The following is a 19452-nucleotide window of genomic DNA, read 5'->3' as shown; positions in this document are numbered from 1 at the left end:
CTCTCGAATCTATAAATATCAGCCTGTTGAATGCCGCCCGCTCGGATTGCATAGCGCCGCACGCGGAAAATATTAGAACGCGTGATCAGGTGTTTTCCAGCCTGGAAAAGCGATCTTATTATACTGTTAAAAGTGTATTGTGTATCATATAACCAATCCCCAATAAATTAGAAACAAAGTTGAAAACAATGTATACCTCAAATGAGTTCCACTTCAGAAAAGTTATATGTCTGGATTAAATTAAAAACAGATAATAAGAAAAACATCACCGAGTAAGGCTTTTTATACAAATGTCTGTATTTCTTTTCATGTAATTAACGATGTGTACAGTGAGTTCATTTCTTTATATATCAAATACAGAGAAACAATAGTTCTTCGTGATTTTTATCGCGTGGATAGCACTTTTTCTGCTTTAAGTAATATCTTTTCTCTTTCTCTTTACTGTGCATTACATCAAAACGAAATTTCACGACTGATCTTTCTCATTCTTTTTTGTGAAACGAATGAGAGATGTCGGTAAATATGTTATTAAGCAGAAAATTAGAAAGAGAAACCGCTTCAAACACAGCCTTTTCACATGATAGACACACAGACACGACGAGGAAATCATCCAATTCATCTTGATGCTATATACAACTAAAATAAAGTACAAATAGCTATAGATTTGATCATGGAACAACGTTTTACATTTTGTGCTCTCGACAAAGTCTTTTGTTGTTCCAATCAAATTCACAATATCTCCTCGTCGATTAATATGTATGTAGCTGTTACTTTCGCTCGCGGCGGAATTACGTATAAATAACGAAATTAACAGTAACATTCTTACAATATTTATATATTTATATTTATGTATATATTTATATATAGCGGACAAGGAATAGAATTCTAAATTGATAAGAATATCGCTACGATAAAAATCGAAGTGATTCTTATAAAGAGATTATCACTGAAAACTGAAAACAACCGTATATCTTCCAAGATAACAACGGTTTTATGACTGATCTGTTTGCGTGTTTATATTATGCTTTATTAAAAATCCCTAACTAATAGTTTTCTTTGATTATAAAAAAAAAAAAAAAAAAAATAAAAAAACGCTGTTTGAAATCCGTGTAAAAGAAGAATTATGAATTGGGAATGATTAGAAAATATATATACCGGAAAGAATTCGATTTCATTTTTTTCGTCTTCTTTGTTTCGTCTGCCTGTAGATTTCAATACGGGATGGGATATATCATTAAATTCTAAGAACTTTCACAGGCAAAGAAGCGAATCATAGCCATAGTTCTATTTTATACGAGTTATTCTAGAAACAAATAGGACCTGATATAGATTCTCGGATAAGCTCCGATATAGATTCCCGGATTTTTTCACATGTTAGCAATCTCCATGTTGCATAAATTTAGATGATAATTAGCGAACAGTACGCAGGGACGACTAATCAGTTGTCAGTGCTCTGTTGCTAGTTTCTTAGGCTGTCGTTCCTGTGCGCGTTTTAACCGCTGTTGTAACAAATTATGAAGTTGTTCTACTTCCTTAGGCGCAGCCTGTACAATAAAAATCCTGATACTGCCTTGAACATCCATTGCTGTTAATCTTAATGATTTAGGTGCTGCACGTTCTGCGGTCATTCCTGGCCATATTTTTGTGTTCATAATTAATCTCTGTGTTCCTGCAGTACGTCCTACTAAACGAGATTCTTCATCACGATCATTTAATCGCAAAGTACCTCTACCCCTTTCTTGCCAACCACCACTTGCCTAAATAGAATCGAATACTTAATATTAAGTAAAAAAGCTTAATAATTAAAAAGCTTTCAATAATTAAAAAACTTAAATTAAATATAAATATTTGTTGTACATACCTTGTCAAATGCAAAAAATTTACAATTAATTTGTAGAATATTTGTTTCTCCTTCTTCACCAGTTAGTGGTGTTATTTGGCTATACTTTCTTTTGTTAGCACGATTTGCTTCTTCTAATTCCTGAGCTGCTTCTGTTAATGTTAAACCTGGTTTGGAGGTAGTACGACACGCTGCGGATGCGTTTGAAAAAAGAAGCTCTGTAGAACCATTTTCATTTGTACTTTCTTCTTTTTTCTCTTCTTTTTTTTCTTCATTTTCTGTTTTTTCAGAATTTTCTGCATCATTCGCAATCATGACACGTTCTTGAAGATTCTGACCAAACACAAAGTTTGGTTCTGAAGCACAAGGCGTTACTGTAGTATTTACACTATCCTTTGTGCTTGTTCCTAACATCAAAAAAGTAGGTTTTGTTTCCTCAACTAGCTTTTTTTCACTTATTTCTTTTACTTCATTTTGGGTTTCTTTTAATTCACTCTTAATTTTTTCTTCTGCTTCATTTTTATCATTTCCTTTTTCGTCTGTGTCTTCTTTTTCTTCATTTTTTTCTTCCTTTGTTTCTGTTTTATTATTTTCTTTTGCTGTATTATTCTTTTCATCTAAAAAATTATCTGTAATTTTTGCAAATGGATTCTGAAATTTAGCTGGTTGTAGATATACTTTAGTAGTAGGTTGATTGTTTGTCACTGTGCTCAATTGAGAAGGCCACAATGTGAAAGATCTTTTTTTTTTAACTAAGGATTTATAGGAATCACTACTTCCAAATGATGTTCCAAATTTTGAGGCAGCTAACACAGGTTTATTAGAACTAGATGGTGATTCCTGAGTATTATTTTCTGTTGATGGACTTTCCATTTCTTCTGAAACAATTTAAATTTTCTAAATTGCCATCTATAAACTATTATATGTGAATAGCGTTTAATGTTTTTACATCATAACCTATGTCTTCTACAATACAGATTATTGGAATGAAATAAAATAATTTTAATCGCATTTTTGAAAAACGAAGAAAATATATAGAATATATATATATTGGAAATAATAAATATCATAGAAGAAAAAATGATAGAAAAATTATACATTCGAAACAAAAAATAGTACTATTTACCACTGGTGGAATTTTCAGGTGAATCCCCTGGTGATTCTTGCGGTGGATCTACTTTTAAAACGTACGACGGTCTACTTGTCTCTTCTTTGTTCTCTGGATAAAATACAAAACAAACAGTTAAAATGATTGTCAAACAAAATTATGTCGTCAATCTGTTGAAATGATTACACGAATAAATATTGTTGAAATTGAAAAAATATGGAATTTAAAGAAAAATACGATTATAATAGAAGAATAATTTGTATAAATTTTCAGTTATTACAATTTACATAAATACATAGAATTTATGAATAGTTTACTGTACAAGAGAATCACAAAACGCACCCTTGCAGTCCGCCATTTTTTACGTGGAAGTGATCAAGTGTCGCCATCTAGTCATATTATTAGAAAATAAAAAAATCTTTCTAAATACTGTTACATGTAATCCACATAATATTTTATATAGATATTTAACACATTTTTTTTCAGATATGAGAATTAATAATGTTTAATTATTATAAAATTTTGTTTTATTTAATTTAATAATATCTAAATAAAATTGTTAAAAAATATAAATAACTATAATTTATTCAATTAGTTGTATCACCGGATGTACACAAAACCACGTGATCGTTATCTAGGGGAATCAGAGTCGATTTACAATCTTAAAATTTATATATAAAAAAAAAATTATTTTTACTTAGATTTCAAATTTTCTAAATTAATTAGAAAAAAAAAAGAAGATGAATTTCGTCAAATAAATAGCAAAAAATCATAAATATAATACATTTTCATGGCAATAATCAATAATATAAAATTGCATGATAAGCATTGATACATTTTATGCAACAATATAGCACATTTTTATGGTAATAATTAATCAGTATAAAATCACATGGTAAACACCGATATATAAGCATGATGTTTTACGTAACAATATTTGATTTTGAAATTAATATTATACTAATTAATAATTAATATTATCAAATTTATCATAACTGATATCAATAATATTAATAAATGATATCTTTTTTTTTATATCCAATAATGATTCATTGAATATTATACATGTATATAATTTGAAATATTAATACTGATATTAACAGAAAATATGCATTAATTTATTAATCTCATTGATTCTAATTCATTATATATTTATTCATTTATACTGGTGTACTTGTAAAATATTTATAATGATTTATAAGCATTTTTTTTAACCATTATCGAAAATATGAAACGTTAAAAACATATTATTAACAATTTAATTCAATTTACGTTTTTTTTTCCAAAATTATTTATAAAAATTTAAATTAGTTTACTTTTATAAAAAAGTATTATCTAGTAATATTTGTAATATTTCTAATATTATTTTCAATGCCATTTTTAATTTTTAGAACTATATGTATGTATTTTTAAAGTTAATATAAAATAGAAAAAATATTTCATATATAAGTTTAATAGTAGGTAAAATAAATAAAAATTTACCAATTATATTTAAATTACAATTTTTAATTCAAGTAGAATGACATTAAAATTAAAAATGGATTTTTCGATTTTCTTTTACAAAGACAAATTGCGCAATAACAATTTATCGAAAATCAGATTTTCATAATTTTAATATTAATAATATCAATAATTTTAATAATAATATTATCAATATTATTTTACTATAATAATTTGTTATATATATATATATATATATAATCTACACGTATACATAATATATATGTGTATATATTGTGTATATATATTTTTTATTAATCAAGATTTCTCGAACATTATCGATAATCATAAGTTATGACTATGATTATACCAAATGGAATATTGAAGTGGGGGAAACTTAAACGAATCTTCCCAGCCAATGTTCTGCAGTTCTGAACCAGTGCTTCACAGTACTTACATAGAGGTTACTTAACTTAGAGTATCAAAGTTTCAATATTTTTTGTTATTAAAACAATGACTCTAGACGAAGTAATTATTTTTATTTTTATTATATTTCTAATTAGTTAATTTTATTTTAATGTTTCTTGAGTTATATATTGTATAATATTTCTTGTATTGTATATATTATTGCATATTTTTAATGAAAATTATTTTTTTGTTTATGTTTTTTTATCAGAAATTTAAGAAAGCTGCAGAGGAGGTGAAGGAATTAAGTGCTCCAGCGTCAGATGCTGATTTGCTTGAACTATATTCATTGTACAAGCAAGCTACTATTGGAGATTGTAATACATGTAAGTATTACATGAGAGTATGTAAAACAATATAATAATCTATTTAAAAAAATGATATTCTATTTTATTTTGTTATTTACTATATTATATATTATATTATATTTATTATATTATATTATATCTGGAAGATATATTATGCTACAGAAAATATTATATCTGGAAATATCTAAAGTATTGTAAAAAATCCTAAAGGAAGGTAGACTGGACTTTGGACTTTTTTAATACTAAAGAATTCAATTTACATTCATTATAATATTCAAGTTTATTTTAAATTTAATTTTTACTTTGGTCTTTCTTAATTTGCAATGCTAATTATCCATTTCTAGTAATAGTTATATGCAAAAACTGAATTAAAATTTGAATGAGTTATTTTTATGATTTCAAAATTTTCAGAATTCTGTAATTATATAATATTATTTTTTTTAAAAAGAATATTGTAATTTTATAGCTAAACCAGGCATGCTGGATTTCAAAGGCAAAGCAAAATGGGATGCTTGGGATAAGAGGAAGGGTATGAGTCAAGATGCTGCTAAAGAGCAGTACATTCATAAGGTGGAAGAACTGATATCCATCATTGGAAAGAAGTAATTTGCAATGTTGAAAATTTATATAGAAATTTTTATCTAATTTTATCTTTTTTATATTCTTATAAATGTGCAATTTATTATATTTTATATCAGGGTATAATAGTTGCAAAAATGTTTAAATACTTTTTGAAATAATTGTTTTGATATTATATAAATAATTTAAAGATCTATATATTGTATAGACAAGAATTATTATAAATACAATAATATTAAAAAGGAATTGATATATCGAATTGACGAATTAATTTTCTCGTGGTAGCTGAATTTATTTTGCTATCACTGATTAACTATATACAACGTCGATGTTGTTAACTTGGAACAAGTTAACATATACAGTATATGCATTATAATGTACTTAATACATATACACGATTTTTAATACCACATCGAAGCGTATAATGATGAAAATATTAAAAAAGAAATGTAATTTTCTCTTCATTTAAACTTTTACATTGTTCACCTACTGTTTTTATATAAATTATATTCTAAATTTTGTTATACGAATATTGTAAATTTAAAAGTTGAGGAAAGAAGAAGAAATAAAGTAACAATTATTTTGATACAATATGACATTTTAAATTAACGTTGAACTTCCATATAATTGTTATTCTAAACATAAAAAAATCAGACAAAATATAATGTTGAATATCGATAAAGTGTAATGAAATATATTAACATACATTAATGATGTTTTTTTTTCTCCACGTTTAACATTTTTTTGCTTATTATTATATACACATACACAAGAAACTAACTAAGAAAAGCAAATAGGATTACGACATTTAAATTGCTTACGAAGGAACATTTCCGCAACACAAAAACTTAGCCCTGTTTATGCGTCAATTTTGTTTACAGATCCAATTATAAAGAAAATGGAGCACATTTCTTCCATAGTGAATGCTTTACTGCATTTCAAAAATAAAAAAAGGAAAAAATCTAATATAGCAAAAACTGTCGTAATACAATTTTATCTTTTAAGAGCACTTGTTAGCAAATCGATCTTGATATTTAAAACGAATACGCATGATGGAATTCATTCATATGTGTATGTGTGTGTCCTATTCGCATAAAAATGAAATATGTGTATGTATAATATGTTAAATTCGTTCAAACTCAGTCGATGTGTATATATGTGTTCGAAATTACGACGCGACTTACTTACAAATAAAAATCTAGCAATTATAACTTACGATATAATGAATTAATCCTCTAAGAAATCTAGAATAAGCGAAACTTACCGTATTAAAAGTAAAACGCCAGATTTTGAACGGAAACGACGCGCTATCTATAAAACGCAACAGAATGTTCTGTAGTAACAACTTTTATCTGTTTTTTTTTTCACAGAAAGCAGGGCCTCTTCTCTTTCTTTCACTCACTCACACTCACACACACATACACACACACACACTCTCCCTCTCTTTCTCTCTCTTTCTCTCTCTTTTTCTCTCAATAGCAAACAAGAATTAATTAAACACACCACTTTCGATGCAAAATCTTACAATGAATTTTGCAGCGAATTTTTTATTGATCAAATCGAACATGTGTAGCTAGTCGAAGCTAAGCCACTAAAAGTTTTTCTTTTTTTTTTTTTTTTTTTTTTTTTAATTCCGATTATTGAAACAATAGCAAAAACGATGTTGCGGAAAAAGACATAATTTACAACATCAGTTTCGTAAATGATACACGTACGTATGTAATATATGTATATGTGTTTACGTTTGATTCGAAAAAAAAAAACAAAGAGACCAAAAAATTAAAAAAATAAGGAAACGAATGAGAGAAGGTTGTAAGAGTGTTGCCTCTATTTTCTCTTACTCTTATCGTGCTTCTTAGTGAGAACTGGATGATGGTGCGTCTTTATTCTGCTAGCCTTCTGATGGTCACCATGGACTGTTCTCGAGTTCTGGCCAGCCATCGAGATATCGCTGGCACTGTCGGTCAGCTGGCGACTTGTCGATGACTCGTCAAACCTGGTAAAACAGAGAAGGTGACGGGAACAAAAGCTCAAGTAGCATTTCGTTGCGGCTGTTTTGCTTAAAATGTTATTATGTTTATCCAAATTAAGCAATTTTTCTGCTTTCATTATGTTTTAAACGGGCTCGATCGCTCGAGCTTAGAGATCCAATCACTGTCATCGAATTCCGTCGAGTAATCGTTGTTTCTGAAAATCTCGTTGCTCTGTTTTTTTTTTTAAATGATAAATATTTGTACATATACTTGTACATATATTTTGTTGTTCTCTTGTTATACAATATGCGGAAAAGTGCGTCGACCAGCGGCACTACTACATCATTTAAACAGCACTTTAACAAAATATTTTAACGAAAAATGAAGAAGTCAGTTGATGAAGAGATGATCTAAATAAGATAGAAGAACATTTTATGTTGTTATTAAATAGCCGCGGTGACTTGTCGAAAAAATCAATTATGCTCTTTTTTCTTTCTATTTTTATGTTCATTATCGTTCAGGTAGTTAGGTAGCAGGAACACAACATCTTAGTAGAGCGCAGAAATATTACTCGCAAACGTGACGCGACGACAGGAATTTCTCAATTGCCGAGCGGAGATCGAGCGAGCGTTCTTGAGAAGAGAACTGATTTAACTGTACGTTATTGATTGTGGCACGCCGTTCACCGTCTTTGATTTCAGCACATCATTTTCGTATGACATTATTGTTTCCTTTCCATTTTCATAAACTCTGTAACAATTGTACATACAAAACATTATTATTTCTATTTCAAATGATATAATTACACTCTATTACAATTTTTTGTAATATTTTATAAAATCATATAATATATTTAATTTTTATAATAATATTTTTTAAGTTCTTAACGATCAATCTTACTTTTTGGTAGTGATCTTTTTGCCATTGATGAAACGAGTTGAAGTACTTGTTCGTTTTACAGCACCACCACCACTGGTTCCACCGAAACTTGTGAATGCATTGAACGAAGTAAAGTTTCCTGATGTACCTTCAAAAAATTCGTTGAGCGGTGAAAAACCGAAATGAGAAACTCCTAATGGACCAAAGAAGGATGTGCTTATGCTGTTACTGCTAGGATGACTATGCCTTTGTGATCCAAGACGCACACCAACTCCAGCAAGGTCTTTAGGAAAATTAGGATATCGTTAATCACGTGATTTTACCATAGGAACTTTTTTCAATAACTTTTTTTTAATTACTCGGTTAATTACTTAAATATATGTTTACCATTCAATGGAGAAGGTAAATTTCTTAATATGGAAATTCATTTATGTGTTCAGATTACATTTCACACATCTTAGGATATAAACTGATTGGTATAACATAAACTAACTAGCAACATAAATAACTTACCAGAAAATAAATCTTCAAAAGATGAACCGCCAAAGAATTCTCTAAATACTTCTTCAGGATCCCTGAACATGAAAGTACCAGCAAAGTGTGGATCGAAGTCTTCCTTATGTCGCCTCTTTCCACCAGGCATTTGAAGTCCTTCCTTTCCATATTGATCATAAACCCTTCTTTTCTTTTCTGAAAAGCAAATAAGATAAAAAGTTGTTATTACTAATCATGAAATAACATATGAATGCAGATCGCTTGGTTTTATTTGCTCCAAATTCCAAGAAGCAAGTACTGCAAAGGCTTGCCAGGTTAGTAGAGTACGTTGAATGATGTCTAACATCAATTTGAGGTCGTCCACCAAAAGAGCAAAATCAATGGAAGAGAATGATCGTGATAAATGAAAGGAATATAGATAATCTTCGAAGAATTTGAAATAATTTTAAAAAAGTTTTCAATTTTCATATGAAAATTTATTTCTAATTAATTTGAATGAAATGGAATAGTATGATTCTTCGAAGATCTGCCTTTATAAGGGAAAATTATTGATTGCAAATTGGTTTTTTCGTGTTTTCAATCAGTCGAGCAATGGCAAAATGGTTAGAAATGCAGGCAATATTATCTGCGTTTACGGCGACTCATACAAAGAGAAAAAAGTATCTTTTGAGTTTTCCACAAGGATTCGTAAAGAAACTGATCAGAAAACTTCATCAGAAAAATGAATTCTATGAATTCGAGCAAGGAATTACTTTTTTAAGGCAAATAAAGGATTAAAGGTATTTGAGATTTGATAAATTCTTCATCGATAAAATCTTTGCATCTACATTTCAAAATAGTAATGTTTCTATGTGTATATTTTTTTTAGATTAAAAAAGAAAAAAAATCAAAACCAAATTCGAAATAAATTATTAAGAAAAAAAAAAAAAAGAAAAACAGTAAATAAAAGAAAACGAAGGCAAATGTTTGTCACTCTCAAAGTCTTTTTTCTCTTAAGTGGTACCGAAATATCGCTGGAAAGGAGAGTCAAAGAAACTCCGGTAGGTGAATCCACGGCCGGGCCTTGAAGATGCCTTCTGATACAATCGTTGGTCGTAGGTTCGTCTCTTCGCATCTGGACATCGAGCACGGTCACGAGAGATCATCCGGAAACAAACATTTCTAATTGAATTTTTTTTTTATTTCCTTCCATATTTGTTGACACGACACGGTTCATCGATTGCAGCGATGCTTCGGCTAAAGAGTTGCTCTCTGTTTAAGCCTGGCTCAATTCTCGAGTTTCAATAATACTTCCATCAATCTTTTTACCATTTTTCATATTTTAAATGTAATAAAAAAATACAACATAATAAATATAAAAACATAAAGACAAAATAGAACTTCTAGAAACTCAAGAATCAGAATTTTGGAGCTGTGAGTGCTTATTCGCAGCCCTATTTTTTTCTAAAAAATTGTATTGTGTATAAAAATATTATTATATAAGTATATAATTGTCAAAATTTCCTTCCGTAAACTGTCAAATTTCAATTATTATTAGACAATGATTAATTCTCATTAATCAATTCCGTTTATTTGCTATCAGATAGTGGTTATGAAACAACTATTCATAAAGGAGAATCGATACGTTCTAGATTGAACTGTTGACTCCCAGAATAAGTTGTACTACTTGGAAACTGTTCGAAAGAGAAGGCTCATGCGAAATTTGGCTTTGCTGACAAGCAATGGTTACTATCATTCGTCTCCCGTTGGCATCGCGACGCTGTTTTCATTACTAAAGCTAGCTAGCGTCAATTAATCGAAGCCGCAGAGAGACAAAAGTGTAATTAGAATTATTATCATTTAGAAAATTCTTCGGATTGAAATTTTTAACGATTAAATTGATATTGTAATATAAGCTTATATATATATTAATATAATAATTTTGTAATATAAGCTTATATATATATATTAATATAATAATTTTGTAATATAAGCTTCAGAGTTGAAAGTAAGTGATCGAGGAAGAACTGAAGCTTACCATCGCTTAGCACTTCATATGCCTCAGATATTTCTTTAAATCTCTTGTTTGCTTCCTCCAAATTTTCAGGATTTTTATCCGGATGCCATCTCAACGCCAATTTTCTATATCTGCAAATTAATGTGTATTAATTAATGTTTCAGAGATGCTTCTATTACAAAAAAATCTTGAAAAGTTTCTTGACTTTTTGAACTAAGAAAAACTAAGAACAGAGTTCTTGGATCAATGCCAGTTGTTTCAACAGAAGTAAAAAGATATTCATTCAATCTTTCTCCACGCAAAATAAAATAGCATCTAATTTATTTTCAATATAAAATTTTCTTAAAAAGCAAACATCAATCATAGTTTGCAATGACGAATTTTACACAAAATTGTTTAGCTAATTATAAGAAAATTAGATTAACGAAAATAAATTTCAAGTAAATACTTAAATTTAAAAACTTTACTACAACTTTCTCTGTTGAAGGAGCTGCACTTTTTTAACATCATTTTCACTATGTTATTACTTACGCTTTTTTGATATCTCCGCTCGTGGCGGTTCGCTGCACTTCTAGTACTTTGTAATAGTCAACCATCGTTCACAATATTCACGCTCGGATGTTAGGGCTTAGGTAACCACCTGTGAAACAAAGCAAAGAAATGGTTATAGTAATTAACAAATCAATTGGCAAGCACGCAATGAAATATGAACGAATCATCAAGGAAAAATACAGCCATTTGTCGTTTTGTTTTGATAAGTTTAATTTCTTTGAACATGGCATGAACATTTGATATTACAATCAAATGAAAGATAAATGAATATGTGTCAACGATTTTTCTGATGAATGATAGATCTGATTATGTTGCTTTTCAACTTCCTTTGTTTTCTTAAACAAAGATCTATTTTCCTTTCAGAATCATTTTACAATATTAACAATATTAAATATAAATTTGATAAGAACATATGAAAAGCAATTAATAGAAAAATGATTTCAAGTATAATTAGCTGTTACAAGATAATTGAATTATAATTGGTAATTTAAAAGCAAAAATGATCAAAAAAGTTAAATATTAAAAGTGATTTTCAGTGAAATTCTCTCTTCAAAGAAACTTCCAACCACCTGTTGCTTATTAAGGCACCTGAAAAACGTTCAATCATCCTTTATATAATAAAAAGAATATTTGAATTAATTCACACTTGAATTAACATCCAACAAAACTGCAAAACTAAGGAAATTCACACTTTTTTTGTTTCATCAATTTTCCAAGAATCAAAATAAATGGAATAAAAAGAAAATTTGATGAGATTCTGAAACGAAATAGAATTATAGACTCCAAGAATCCACGTTGGAATGTATTTCATTGACTGACAACTGAAGACCGATGAAAAAAGATAGTAACTTTTTAAAATAGTTCCCACATATTATGTATATATTCCAGTGAACGCACAAATATATTTCACTAAGTTAATTTTAAGTGTCATCTTCGAAATAGTCGGCAAGCATTATATAAATGGCTTCTCCTATGTCGTGGAAAAGAAAATCATCTATCTATTTAGTTATATTATCTCGTTTGCTTCAAGAAAATAATTATATTTGAAAGAACAAAAATTGGCCAGACATATTTATAACATTTTATCTTGTATAGAACTAAATTAATTTAATTTTAAAATTTTAAACTTACACAAACGATTTTTTCTCTACGTTACACATTTTTCACTGTTATTGAAACACGCTGAGACTTGTTTCACGTGGATTGATTATTCCGAAGTAGTAAATAAATTTTGAATTTTAAGTAGAATTGTTGTGACAATGGCGGAAGTAATTATACGATTCCACAGAAGTTTACAGGAAGTATAGAGCGTATAAGAGAATGTTTAGTGGAGAGCTGAGAGCTCAAAGTCAAAGACTGGACTAACGAAAACGCTAAAGTTAGCTGAGACGTGTATCGAAAATAGTTGGAAATACGGAGGTGGAGGTCATTACGATATCCCACTTCACGGCTTCTTCGCGTCCCTCCCTCCACCTGGTGGGCAAGAAAAACCAGCCTGCTTGCATTCTGCTCGTTCCATTACTTCGATCAGCCAACAGAACTATAGATTCAATGTACTGAATCATATGTACCAAAACACTTTATTGGTCTTGACATCCAAAATGAAGTATCTTCGGATGGAGATATTTGATTTTATTAATTTTCACTTTTTTTTTTGGAAAAAACCAAATTTGAATCATTTTATGTGGCTGAAAGATCAGTTTAATGGAATACAAAGGCTGTTTGTCAAAGGTGTTTTGCTTTAAAAAATTAATTCGTTGAAATCAATGTGCCATGATTTAAAATGGTCGGCTTTAATCAATTCTCGGTCGTGTCTCGTGATATTAATTGAAGTTCTCGTGTGAAATCGTTGGAGTGTGTTAGTAGGTGAACAAGAATTCTTTCTGCGCGCCAGGTGGACCATGTTTTATGTCCATACACGATTGTGGAAGCCACCTCCGCGATCAGGTCGAGGACGTTGGTCCGAGGCTTTTGCTTCCTACCTCCGTTCACATAAATCTTCTATGTTTCATCTAAAAATTAGACAAATTTCTTCGATATATTTCAACATCACCAGGAGTGTTATCTCTTTTATCAATATAAAGCAAAAATAGTGGTTTTAATTATCAATATTCATAAAAATTCATGAGAATTAATTCGGATGAGAAATAAATCCAATCCATGAATTAGAAAGCATTCTTCAGCTTATAATAAATCTGCTCGGAAGAATCGCAAAATCCATGAGTCACACCAAGTTTCGGTGGTGATTTTGGCCTGCCTACACGCAGAACCCGTGTCTCAGGTAAAATCACGCGAACAGTCATCGCAACGTGGGTCGTCGTGGGCGTTATTCCAACTCGTCGAGAGAACACCTTTCCACTTGATACATTGTCCTTACACGATAATTCCATTTTCTATCGTACTTATTAAGCATATAATAAACTGAAAACTTAATTCAATCCATCTTTCCTTTAAAATATTTGTCGATCCCGGATAATCCCGGTAAAGATAATTTGGTTTCTTTAATGACTTTTTCTTCAAAGATTTTCTTTAATGTATAGAAAAACTTTCTAAAACGAGTCAACAATTCTAAACCGGTAATTCCTTCCAAGGAAACTGATGATACCAATGGAATTTTCCGGTTTTATTGGACATTCGTATCTTTGTATTTTTCAATGTGGTCATACAGTGAGAAAAGTAGATCAGCCAAGAGGTGATTTAGGAACGTGGTTGGAAACGAGTGTTCGATATTTAAAATTCAGCGGCGCCTCAGTGGACTCGAACTGGACTTGAACGGTTTACGTAACATGCAATTCCGAATGTTTTGGATGCCTATTGTGCTCGTAACGTGACCAAGGAAGGCTGTCCGTCTGTCTTATCAATTAACGCAAGAAAAAGTCCTCCTTAAGAATTATATCCTAATTAATCCTTAGATGAGGCTTGATCTTGATTAAAATAGATTTGAAGAACGTCTGATTCTTTTTTAACATCTCGATGATATATGAAAAATTCGATAATTGATTATCTGGATGATTTTCTTCAAATTGATAATTATATATTTCATGATAATCTGAAAATGACTTGGATTGGAACAATTAGAATGGATTTGCAATAAAAAAATTAATTGTCTAGATAATGCATTGCTTGTTAATAAACGCCACGTACCACTTTTGGTCTTGACATTCGTCCAAACATAATCGCCGAAGTCGAGAAATCATTCGGGCACTACTCCAAGAATGGAAAGATCGCCTACAAGGCGATCTCGTTATTCTTATGTTGAGCGCAAATCACTATCCCATTTCGGATATCAATTTTCACACCTTCTTCAAACTTTCATGTAACATGATTTTCATATATATATATATATATAAACGAAGATTTTTAAAATTTGTAAATTGCCTTTTCTTATAATATATTCTTCATTTTTTACCATAAATATAATATGAAAAATATTATTTCTTCAATTACTATTTTTTATCCTTTTTTAAAAAGAATTTTCATGAAGAAATTAAAATTTTTAAATTCCTTTTTATTTTCTTACTGTATATCGATAAATATAAAAAATACATGAAATATGATAAAAAGAAAAAAGATCATAGTGATATAATATTTTTCATTTTCTAGAAAGAAAAAAAAAATATACACCGTGAGATATATAAATTGATGCGCAATATTTACCTGAAAATGTGCCCCCGCAAAAAACGCGTATGGTAATTATGCGCGAGTGCACACGTATCACGAGCGTGACACTTCCGTTTGTCAGATTGCTCTTCGTTTTTACAATCTTGTAAGGAGACGATTCAAATGATATATTTTTGAGAGAGAGAGAGAGAGAGAGAGAGAGAGAGAGAGAGAGAGAGAGAGAGAGAGAGAGAGAGAGAGAGAGAGAGAGAGAGAAGAATACATAAAAAAATTCTTTTCTTAAATAATTAAACATCAATTAAAAAATATTTATTATTACGAATATTAGTTAAATATTTTAGAACGTGATGTGGATTTTGTAATTGAATATTGTAATTTTGATGATCAATAATTTATTCTATTATCAATAGAAATCAAAAACTATAATCAAATAAACTTTCAAGGTCATTGAAAAGTATATCTCACCATTCTAATAAGTTAGATTCAAAAATTTTTTTAAATCTAAAAATATTGTTTGTAAATATCAATTTTAATGTATTATATCTTTAGATGACTTTCAAGAAAAATGTAGCATGACGTGAGTGGCAATATGTTATTTGAAAGATTAGTCACAAAAGATCATAACTTCTTGAATAGAAATCATTGATCATAATCTCTAGAATGTATAGAACGAATGGAATACGAATATTAAATGTTTAAAAAAATCGATTAGGAACATGAAAAAATAATCGATTCTATGGAAAATATAATGAGACGCAAATGAGACAGAAACTCAAGAGAGGGGGAGAAAGACGGTGGGCGTTCTTTTGCACTCTCTGAGGTGTGATGTCAGTTTTACATATTCGGGCACTGTGAGCGACGTATCGAGAAAAAAGGATCTCGAGAGAAATTGTTCTTTGTATTGGTCACTGGCAGAAGAACGATCTCGGCCATTCTTGTTCGTTTGAAGTACCATTCTGGATATTTCCTTTGTCCCTCGAGATGTCGAGTATATAAACAAATCTGCAATTTTTGTGATTGAAATGTTCTCTAATATATCACATATATATCAATCTACTTTCTTATCCACTATGTGAAAATAATAAATGAGTCATCTAATCTTCTAAAAAGAAAGAATTTTGTAGGAATCCTTATCGATATGTTATAAATATGTGTATATAATATACATACACATATACATATGTATATATATTTATATATATAGTTTATATTCAAATGAATATACCATACACTGGCTATTTCTAATCCATCGATTTATCTTCACATACTATATAAATATACCGAGACATTACTGGCAGCTTCGATAGCGATGCACAGTTGCATGATATTGCGTAACCGGGACCATTAAATATGTCATTTTGCTTCTCCTTACCAAAGGATTAGATGGACCTTGCTCTTCTAAGCTTTGGCGTTTGTCTTTAGGAAAACAATGCATACGCAACATGTTGCGCTAGGTCGGTGCTAGAAAATGTCGGATAAAAGGGTCTAGGACAGCTTTAGCCAGCACTGTTTAATTTTAGTTGCATATCTTCTATAGACCTCTGATATTTTTAAAATCTTCCACCACTTCAACTTTCAATTGGATTTTTAATTAATGATAATTGATATCATACTTCTTGATAATTAATAATATGATATAATAGTGTAAAAATTAAAAAAGGATAAACGTCTTTATTCTCTTTCTTGTTTTTTTTTCAATATATAATCAAATTTAATTTATAAATGGCTAGTTATGCTATATAACTGATGATTAAAATATAATGATTAATAATATACTTATTTTAATAAGAAAATGTTATTGCAAAATAGTCATTTATAGTATTGATTAATTATTGATTTATTATTGAATTATTAATTTATGATGCATGAAGATATATATATATATATGATTAAATCAGTTGTCTTTCCAAGTGATATTTCATATTGTTGAAAAAATTGAATACAAACAAAACTATTCAAATGAAAATAATTTGACGATCTTTTTTTTTGATTGAAATTACAATTTGTTTTATATAGAATTTTTATTTTATGTACGATAATGTTTTGTGAAGAATTTAATTTGATGAGAAATTTGAATTGATAAGAAAAATGATTGTAACTTGATTAAATTGTATTATAAACTGAATATTTAGCATTTTGAGAAAAAATACTATAAATCTATTTTTATCGATTGCTATATTCACTGAAAAATCTGTGATATAAATAATGAAATAATGTAATAACGATATAACTGATAATATATAAAACCTATAGAGCGTTATTAAAATACAATATTAATATAATCAAATGCATGATATATAATAAACATTATATAGAAACTAAGGTGTTTGTCCTATCTTTATAAATAGTATAGTTATGTACATATGCATGCAAATTTAATAATAAAACAATAAGATATAAGAATTTAGTTTGAAGAACTTAATAAAATTTGAATATTTCAAAAATATAGAATACTTTATAATATTAAAAAATAATTTCACAAACTTTAAAATAATTAAAATTAAATAAAAAAATTAATTTTATCTTTTTCATATTTGTGTTTAATATTATATAATATATAAAAATATTTATAAAATCAAATGAAAAATCATTTATAATTGTCAATCATTAGTATTAAGCAATATTATGCAAGTTGGAAAAGTGATATTAATTATTTTTATAAATATATAATAATTAAATTAATATAAAATATCAATTCATAAAAACATGGGGATAAGATAAATTGATTAGGAAGTTTCAAATTAAACAATACAATAAATTTTAGAACTTTATGTAAATTAATCTCTAAAGATATGTGTTTCGACTTCTAATATCATTCCAGAAAAAATTACCGTTGTAAGATGGAAAATCGAAAAAGTCTCGTTACGTTGGTTGCTAAGGATGCGACTTGATGTTTCTAGCCGCAACACAGGCTGGTTTTCGCGAATTTCCACACGACGATGTTTTTCTGATAATGATTCGACGGTTGCGTACTTATCTTTTAACTAACAACAGTAGACCACGATATGGACATTATCGATAGTAAATGGCACGAGTAGTTTCTTTCGTCTAGGATTGCAAAAAGCCTATAACATTCACGATACGATTGTTGTCGATAGTATCGAGAAATGCGTTGTCACGGTGCATGAAAGAGATATTAATTGCAAATAAGTGAAAGGACAATATGATATACAGAAAATAATATCATGCAACATGTTAATCTAGAAATTTTCGAATGGAACCTGTTTCACGATGTTACAACTATTCTTCTCGGCGACGTAGTTTCGATGTGGTAATGGTTAAATTTTTAGGAAAAAATACATGATCATAATCTTACCTAGAAGTGGCTCCTGCTTCTTCTTCGCCGTTCACGCTCGGCAACGAATTTTCCACGAAAAAACGAATTATTGTTTTCTTTTAGATCGAGAATCAGACACACAGTGGACGAGAAGCGACAATCTCGCAAAAAAGTAGAGAAATGCGACTATCGCTTGAAGTTGGTGCAAACAAAGGTCGATATTCAATATGGCCGTCAATTTTCGATTTTTCTAGAGTCGTTACGTGCTTGCTTTTTAGCGGACATTTCACGTACTTTGTTTATTGATCTGATAATTAAATTTTTTTATTGATGATTAAAATTAATTTCAAAATAAAAATTGTTTTATTATTACACTATAATAAATATAATAACAATAATAAAATATTTCGAAGATTTTTGAATTTTTATAAGAAATAATTCGTATCTATATTTACGTTAAATTGAAATAATTTATTGAAATTTTTGATATATGATATATATCATACAATATATTTATAAAGGAATTATAAAAACATTTTATAAAAAAAATTAATAGCATATGTTTGTAAAAAACTTAAAACGCAATTAACAATAACAATTCAAACTTAAATTTTAAATGAAGTGACTCATAATAATTAAAATTGAAGATAAAACTAATTTTGACGTTGTAAATATTTCATTTTAATATAATATTTTTTAAATTAACATATGTAAAAAACTTCAAGTTAAAATTTAAATTAAATTTGAATTTTCTTTAAATATGAATTCAAAGAAATTCGTTATCTGGTAAATTTTATTCATTTAAAAAAATAGATATTTCTATTTAGAAGAGAGAGAGAGAGAGAGAGAGAGAGAGAGAGAGAGCAAGCTCGATCGATAATGAAATAAAATTTAAAAAATGGCGCGAATTTGAAAACTA

At 28.8% G+C, this 19452-nt stretch overlaps 3 protein-coding genes across 9 annotated transcripts; 1 reads left to right on the top strand and 2 right to left on the bottom strand.

The window, feature by feature from the left end:
* Window positions 1–273: 273 nt before the first annotated feature.
* LOC108003881 (ran-binding protein 3) lies at window positions 274–3441 on the bottom strand. Of its 2 annotated transcripts, none has more exons than XM_017066426.3 (4): window positions 3291–3441; window positions 2967–3059; window positions 1862–2718; window positions 274–1757 (listed from the first exon to the last, which is right to left on the bottom strand). In XM_017066426.3, the coding sequence occupies exons 1-4, from the start codon at window positions 3304–3306 to the stop codon at window positions 1446–1448; spliced, it is 1278 nt and encodes a 425-aa protein (XP_016921915.1). In that variant the 5' UTR covers window positions 3307–3441; the 3' UTR covers window positions 274–1445. The 2 variants fall into 2 exon arrangements, with proteins under 2 accessions (XP_016921915.1, XP_016921916.1); XM_017066427.3 differs by having other exon boundaries at window positions 1862–2715.
* A 997-nt stretch (window positions 3442–4438) lies between these two features.
* On the top strand, window positions 4439–8876 carry LOC108003922 (putative acyl-CoA-binding protein). Its single transcript, XM_017066510.3, has 3 exons — window positions 4439–4916; window positions 5065–5179; window positions 5628–8876. The coding sequence occupies exons 1-3, from the start codon at window positions 4902–4904 to the stop codon at window positions 5765–5767; spliced, it is 270 nt and encodes an 89-aa protein (XP_016921999.1). The 5' UTR covers window positions 4439–4901; the 3' UTR covers window positions 5768–8876.
* On the bottom strand, window positions 6012–19393 carry LOC108002258 (dnaJ homolog subfamily B member 6-like). Of its 6 annotated transcripts, XM_062078543.1 has the most exons (9): window positions 18573–18757; window positions 18088–18321; window positions 11615–11723; window positions 11105–11214; window positions 10091–10201; window positions 9106–9282; window positions 8614–8875; window positions 8374–8463; window positions 6012–7736 (listed from the first exon to the last, which is right to left on the bottom strand). In XM_062078543.1, the coding sequence occupies exons 3-9, from the start codon at window positions 11677–11679 to the stop codon at window positions 7568–7570; spliced, it is 984 nt and encodes a 327-aa protein (XP_061934527.1). In that variant the 5' UTR covers window positions 11680–11723; window positions 18088–18321; window positions 18573–18757; the 3' UTR covers window positions 6012–7567. The 6 variants fall into 6 exon arrangements, with proteins under 6 accessions (XP_061934527.1, XP_061934528.1, XP_061934530.1 ...); XM_062078544.1 differs by lacking the exon at window positions 18088–18321 and having other exon boundaries at window positions 18573–19393; XM_062078546.1 differs by lacking the exon at window positions 10091–10201 and having other exon boundaries at window positions 18573–18752.
* Window positions 19394–19452: the final 59 nt, after the last annotated feature.

The sequence above is a fragment of the Apis cerana genome, linkage group LG8 (assembly GCF_029169275.1).
Source record: "Apis cerana isolate GH-2021 linkage group LG8, AcerK_1.0, whole genome shotgun sequence".
Classification (NCBI taxonomy): domain Eukaryota; kingdom Metazoa; phylum Arthropoda; class Insecta; order Hymenoptera; family Apidae; genus Apis; species Apis cerana.
Note: the sequence above shows the minus strand (reverse complement) of the source record. Positions and strands in the feature narration are given on the sequence as shown.

What these genes read in the sequence shown, in the direction of transcription:
- LOC108003881 (XM_017066426.3), bottom strand. An exon ending in ACCTGAAAATTCCACCAGTG is followed by an intron (nt 2,719 to 2,966) that starts GTAAATAGTACT and finishes AAATTGTTTCAG; the next exon opens with AAGAAATGGAAAGTCCATCA. An exon ending in AATTTTTTGCATTTGACAAG is followed by an intron (nt 1,758 to 1,861) that starts GTATGTACAACA and finishes GATTCTATTTAG; the next exon opens with GCAAGTGGTGGTTGGCAAGA.
- LOC108003922 (XM_017066510.3), top strand. An exon ending in TATTGGAGATTGTAATACAT is followed by an intron (nt 5,180 to 5,627) that starts GTAAGTATTACA and finishes GTAATTTTATAG; the next exon opens with CTAAACCAGGCATGCTGGAT.
- LOC108002258 (XM_062078544.1), bottom strand. Translation starts at nt 11,679, where the DNA reads ATGGTTGACTATTACAAAGTACTAGAAGTGCAGCGAACCGCCACGAGC. An exon ending in ATATGAAGTGCTAAGCGATG is followed by an intron (nt 10,202 to 11,104) that starts GTAAGCTTCAGT and finishes CTCGATGTCCAG; the next exon opens with ATGCGAAGAGACGAACCTAC. An exon ending in TTTTGAAGATTTATTTTCTG is followed by an intron (nt 8,876 to 9,105) that starts GTAAGTTATTTA and finishes ATTTTCCTAAAG; the next exon opens with ACCTTGCTGGAGTTGGTGTG.